At 31.5% G+C, this 6304-nt stretch overlaps 1 protein-coding gene across 2 annotated transcripts; it reads left to right on the top strand.

The window, feature by feature from the left end:
* The first annotated feature begins 2799 nt into the window (after positions 1-2799).
* Positions 2800-6067, top strand: LOC131630243 (uncharacterized). Of its 2 annotated transcripts, none has more exons than XM_058901031.1 (3): positions 2800-3464; positions 5213-5722; positions 5907-6067. In XM_058901031.1, exons 2-3 carry the CDS (start codon positions 5237-5239, stop codon positions 5919-5921), a joined length of 501 nt encoding a protein of 166 aa, XP_058757014.1. In that variant the 5' UTR covers positions 2800-3464; positions 5213-5236; the 3' UTR covers positions 5922-6067. The 2 variants fall into 2 exon arrangements, with proteins under 2 accessions (XP_058757014.1, XP_058757013.1); XM_058901030.1 differs by having other exon boundaries at positions 5213-5805.
* The last annotated feature ends 237 nt before the right edge of the window (positions 6068-6304 follow it).

Below are 6304 nucleotides of genomic sequence, written 5' to 3'. Positions count from 1 at the left end.
TCCTCTATAGGAACCTTTCTAGGTAGTTTTGTTTAAAACGTCTTATGTCCTTTATAGGAACCTTTCTAGGTAGTTTTGTTTAAAACATACCGTGTCCTTTATAGGAATCTTTCTAGATAGTTTTGTTTAAAACATATCGTTCCCTTATAGGAACCTTTCTAGGTAGTTTTGTTTAAAACGTTTCATGTCCTCTATAGGAACCTTTCTAGGTAGTTTTGTTTAAAACGTCTTATGTCCTTTATAGGAACCTTTCTAGGTAGTTTTGTTTAAAACATATCGTGTCCTTTATAGGAATCTTTCTAGATAGTTTTGTTTAAAACGTATCATTCCCTTTATAGGAACCTCTCTAGGTAAGTCTTGTTTAAGATATCCCGTATCCTATCTAAGAGCCTTTCCAGGTGAGTCCTGTTTAAGACGTACCATAACCTGTCTAGGTAGTCCTGTTTAAGACGTTTCATATCTCTTTAGGAGCCTTTCTAGGTGAGTCTTATTTAAGACATATCATGCCTTTCTAGGTAGCCTTCTTAAAATGTTTATCCAATCTTTTCTAAGACACACTTAGTTCTTTTAAAGAACTCCTTAGTTAGTCTTCTCCTAGACATTCTTCTTAAGCCTAAGCTTCTTCGCATTAACCTCTGATATACCCTATTCAGGAACCTCTCCAGGTGGTCTTCTATAAGACATTACTTTATATCTCTTTAGATACAATCATTATGATCCTGGTATGAAGAGCATATGCTCTGGACAAGCATCTTATCAAAACAAATAGGTGGCATCTATAAGCCCATCTTCCACAAAACTCCTTCCCTACGCAAGCAAATTTCAGGGCATTTCAGTGTCCAATCATCTTCTACCTCTTCAGGTTCAAGAAGATTGAACAGGGGCAGCTGTCATACCCCAAAATTTGCCCGATCAGATCTATATCTTTTAATTCACCAAGGGTCAAAATTAAGAGTCAAGGGGTTTGACATTCCTATTGTCAAATCCGCCCTCTTATAAAATATCCTGAGAACAAAATGGGGTGCGATTAACAGGTGTTTCAAGGGTTTCATCATTTGTTAATATTATTTTTCTTTTACTAACATTTGCATTTTTTTGGATTATTATTAGTAATTTTTATTACTTCTAACTATGAGTATTTAATATTATTAATTTTATTATTAATATTAATTTTAATATTAGGTGATATTATTATTAAAATTATTATTAGGATTAATATTATTAGGTTTATTAAATATTATTATTATTTGTTTATTGTTATTATTATTTCAAATACTAATACTATTACTAACCACTATTATTTATATCAATTTAAACATTATTATTATAGAATTTGTATATATTATTATTAACTATTATTATTACTACTAATTTTAATTATTAGGATTTTTTTTATTATTATTATGTTATTTATATATATTTTAGTTAATTGGGCAATAGGCCCGTTAGGCAAAAAAAACCCTAACATTATAAAATAACTTTGGACATTAGGGGAGAGAGGATTGGCCGAAAAAACTTGTAAGGAAAAAAGCAACAAATCGTGAAACACAGGAGAAGAAACGGTTTTGATTCATACGAAGCCAAGCATCAGATTTGACTCGGTGGAATTTCTGAAACAAGAATCGATCTTCATCATCAACCAAACAACCGAAACACCTTCATGTGTTCATGTTTATGTCAAATTTATTTTGAATCTGAATTCATCCATAAATGAATCCTAAATCGTATTTGAGTATATGAACGTGTTTATAATCTTATTTGCAACCCATATGGAATATTTAATTGCAGTTTTATTGTAGGTAGAAGAATTCACCATGGCTGGGGTTTTGGTTTCATGAATTGGGGATATTAAATTAAGGGCGAAATTGGACAAGATTAAGGACATTATTGGACTCGGGAGATTATTTACTATTGTTCTGGATTATTATTTGTTATTACTTGATGAAAAATTGCAGGTTTTAAAGGGGAGGACTAAGGCCACGCAAGAAATCTGTGGCTGAAAATGTCACTGTGTTTTCAGAAAAAACAAGAGGAAGAAGAAGCTACAGGCAATTTGAATTTATGACGTTTCGTTTATATATTATGCATATGGCATGTTAAGTAAACAGCGAACGTGTGTGGTTGAATTGGTTAGATGCTCTTGCTGGTGAAGGAAAGGACGGGGGTTCGAACCTCACACGCGACAGGAGTTTTTTTAATAACAGCCACACAGGATTGCATCCCAGGTTTCTTTTACTTTTTATATTATTTGCATATTATTTATATAATTGTCTAATTATAAATATGTTAATATATATATAATTTATTTATTTTTCTTTAAATATGATTATAACACTAAAATTAGGATTAGATTAATAATACAATTAACATTAGGACTATCGCCCGATTATTCGATTACGTCGATTAATTTATTTAATTAATTATTATTAAAAATCACAATAAAAAACCTAGAAAGGTTTATTCGTCCATTAGGGTTCGCCCAATCCCATTGGCCACTTGGCCGGAGTTTTAGGGTTTAATTTGTTACTCGTTCCGACTAAACCTATTGGTCGCAATGATTAATAATCGATTAATTTAATTAATCAAATCCTATAAATTAAAATAAACTTATTTTGCTAAATGGTTTTAACCAAATCTATTGGTTACGATGATTAGCATTTCCTCCTTAAAAATTCGTTATTATTTTTAATCAAAGCTATTGATTATGAGGGATAACGATAAATTAATAATTATATTAAAATACATTCCATTTGCTAAAAGTGATAATCGAATCAATCGATTAGAATTGCCAGCAATCCTTTACTAATCTATTAATTATGGTGATCAAACCTATTGATCATCGCGATTAATAGTACAAATTAAAATCAGGGCTGTACGCCCAAATCTAAAAAACATTCAAAACACTTCGAATCAAACTACGGATCTTCATCCTTATTCAAAACTACGACAGGCCATTCAAAAAGCCTTCAGACAACTTTCAACCATATCAAATTCAATTCTAAGGCGTACAACCCTGAACCCGAACTACGTTGACTCTGATCCTCCATAAGGAGGTACGTAGGCACTTGGTAACAAGGCGAGTCCCCTTCCTCTAAACTCTAATCATGTTCACATAATTAGCCTTTAACTCTATTAACTGTGTGTCATCTTTCTTTATTTTAGCCATAAACCTTCATCTTAGATCAAACCTTAGGAAAGGGTTGAGGGTGCCTAACACCTTCCCTCGACCTGAATATAGTATCTTACCCTGATCTCTTAACTGCGTAGGTTTCCTATTCGCCTTGGTAGAATAGGTGGCGACTCTAAAATCTTTAATTTTTAGGGCAGGTTGCTACAGATGGAAATTAGTGAAAAGAAATTTTCATAAATGTTACGACATTTTCAAGAACTTGAGTGGATTTGCTTGGGATTCAAACACACATCGTTGGATTGCTGAACCTGAAGTTTGGAAAACACTAATTGAGGTATGTTTTGCTTGTTAATTATGCCACATGGATTCTAAGCAATAATTATAAGGAAGTATGTCATTTTGATTCTGAATTAATTTGTGTTATGTTTATCAAATAGTATATTCTGAATCAATTAGTTGTTAAACTTTATGTGGGCTAATGGTGTAAGTTAGTTTCAAATTGGGATTTAAATTAGTTAGTTAGATTGGTTCAAAAAATAAAATGTTAGCTACTGTTAGTAGCTAGTGTAGTTAGAAATGCAGGGCTGGTTTGACAGTTAATTAATTTAAAACTCTAGTTCTTCCTATGGATGGCATTCCCATTCACTACTTTTCCTCTATATACTCTTCAAATGGTTATATTATTATAACAGACGGTGGTACTGGTTTAGTGAGGTACGATGACAAAGGACAATTGCTAGATCATCATTCATATTGTAACGATGCATGTGGATCTCAATTTGCTCTGTACACAGAGTGTCTGCTTTCACTCAATAATGAACAAACTTAAGATGACACAAACAATAAGAATGGAGTACTTATAAATTCGTCGGCCTTCACCATTTTTTTAATACTTATCATTATAATGTATTATGAAATAGTCTCTGCATCATGAAATATTGCTTGGTTTATTTTTTGTAATATGTTTATTGAAAGTGTTATTTGTTTGTGTGATTCACTTTTATTTATGCATGCATGTGTAATTAGTTTGAGTTCTTATTTATAATATGGTCACTGCTTGAAATGGTTTTATATAGTAAATTTGTTTCAAGAGTTTATACGTGTTGATCAAGATCAATATCATAATCACAATTGCATGACTTAACTCAAAGCAATTCATCAAAAACTTGATCATAGCCACATGAATTCATATTGTGTCATTAGCTGCAAAAAATGCATTACAGGAGGAAGAACCATTCTGTAGGTATACAAGTTCAAGGCATACAAGCTCAAGGCATACAGAAACAATAGGTTTTTCCTAAAATTTAACACACCTACACACCTTTTTCTCGATTCAAGTTTGTTGACTCGTATCGGTAGGAACTACTTCTAGAGGTGGCAGTAGTTTTTATAATCTATAATAAATGTGTGTATAATAGTTTTACATACACGCCTTATAGAAAGTGTGACTTGCAAATTAAAAGGAGGAAAACTGTGATTTATTAGAACTGCATCATGATTCAAAATTTCTAACTGAACAGGTGTCAACCGAATTCACATGTATGAACAGAACTATGAACCAAAATGAGCTGAACTACTACGCGTATGAACTGAACCCAACTGTTTTGTGTTATTTAACAGTTTAAAGTCTAATTATAGCTTTTGTTAATAGAAAGCTAGGTATAAATGTGATAGGATGGAGAAGAAGCATAATGGGTGACCTAGACACTGTAATGCTTAGGCATTGAATTCAGGAACTAATTCAAGTTTGTAATTATGGCTTACATATGGCATTTTAGGGCTGTATATTTATGCAGAAAGTGATAGTTAAACAAGTTTGTTATCAATTTAGATACATGTAGGCTCAAATTTGGTTAATTGATATGTTTCTATTTATAGTTAAATTGGTGGTTGTAAGTTTGGTTTGTAGTTCTCTTTCTACTATTTTTCTGTTGTGTTTCTGATTTTAAATTGATGTGCATTTCTCCAATTGTTTACTTTCATAACATTTATGTTTATTTCTTATTTGTAATTGGGAAAGGCATTGGAAGATGTGTTGTATGTGATTTGTGGGTGCATGACTAGATGATTGGTTTTATGTAGGCAAAACCAGAAGCTGCACAATGGATGACAAAACTGGTTCCTAATTATGATAAGTTGTCCATTGCTTGTGGAGATGATAGGGCCACTGGAGAAAAAGTTATGAATGATGAAGATATTCGAGAAAATCATCCACTCAATCGTGAGTCAGAGTCCATTGAAACTAGTGAGCAAGCGACATTAGAGACTTTGCAAGAGGGAGGTAATGATCAAGATGTTACTTCTCCTGAGGTGCAAATTCCACAAGAACCTAAAGCTAAAAGATCTAAAAAGGCTCAAGATGAAGCTGAAATTGAAGGGATAAAATATGCTCTTTTGACCATAGCGGATGCTTTTAGAGAGAGTACAACATCTCATGATAAATATTTTAAAGAAAGTGTTGCTGCTTATGAGAGAGCTAACATCAAACTTCCAATTTCAGAAGCAGATGTTTGGAAACTTTTACAGGAAATGCAAGTGGAGAGACATATGCTCACTCCAGCATATACTTATCTTCTTGAATACCCTGAAAAGGTTAGAGCTTTACTTGGACTTCCCAAAGATATGCGAAAGAATTATTTAGTTGAACTTATGTTTGGTCAAGGTCGTCCATCAAGGTAATTTACCTATTGTTTTGAACATTTTTCCATATACTTACTAATTCTACTAAAAGCATATATGCTGATGATATGTTGTTATTTTGTTTTGAATATTGTAGGAATTTGTGAGATGATGAAAAAGAGAAGTTTGAATATTGAAGTAATTTGTGGATGATGGAAGAAAGAAGTCGAGAATATGTGATTGTTGCATAAGTTGTTTTCGAATACATTATCTTGAATTGTAACTAATTTTGATATATGTGGTACTTATGAAAATTATAAAAACTCGAATCTACATTGTGATTGTCAATTAAATTGATTTTAAGAAAATTTTAGTACTTTTTTTTTTAATTTTAGACTTCAAGAATAAAATAAAAAATATCGTCAATATTTTTATATTGAAAAGTTTATCAATTTTTTGTTGTATTTTTAAATTAATAATGAAATAAAAATATTATACTTTTTTTAAAATATTATAATTTATTATTATTATATCAAGTTTTTTCATATTTAAATG

The sequence above is a fragment of the Vicia villosa genome, unplaced genomic scaffold (genome assembly GCF_029867415.1).
Source record: "Vicia villosa cultivar HV-30 ecotype Madison, WI unplaced genomic scaffold, Vvil1.0 ctg.000663F_1_1, whole genome shotgun sequence".
NCBI lineage: Eukaryota > Viridiplantae > Streptophyta > Magnoliopsida > Fabales > Fabaceae > Vicia > Vicia villosa.
This window is presented reverse-complemented; position numbering and strand designations above follow the sequence as displayed.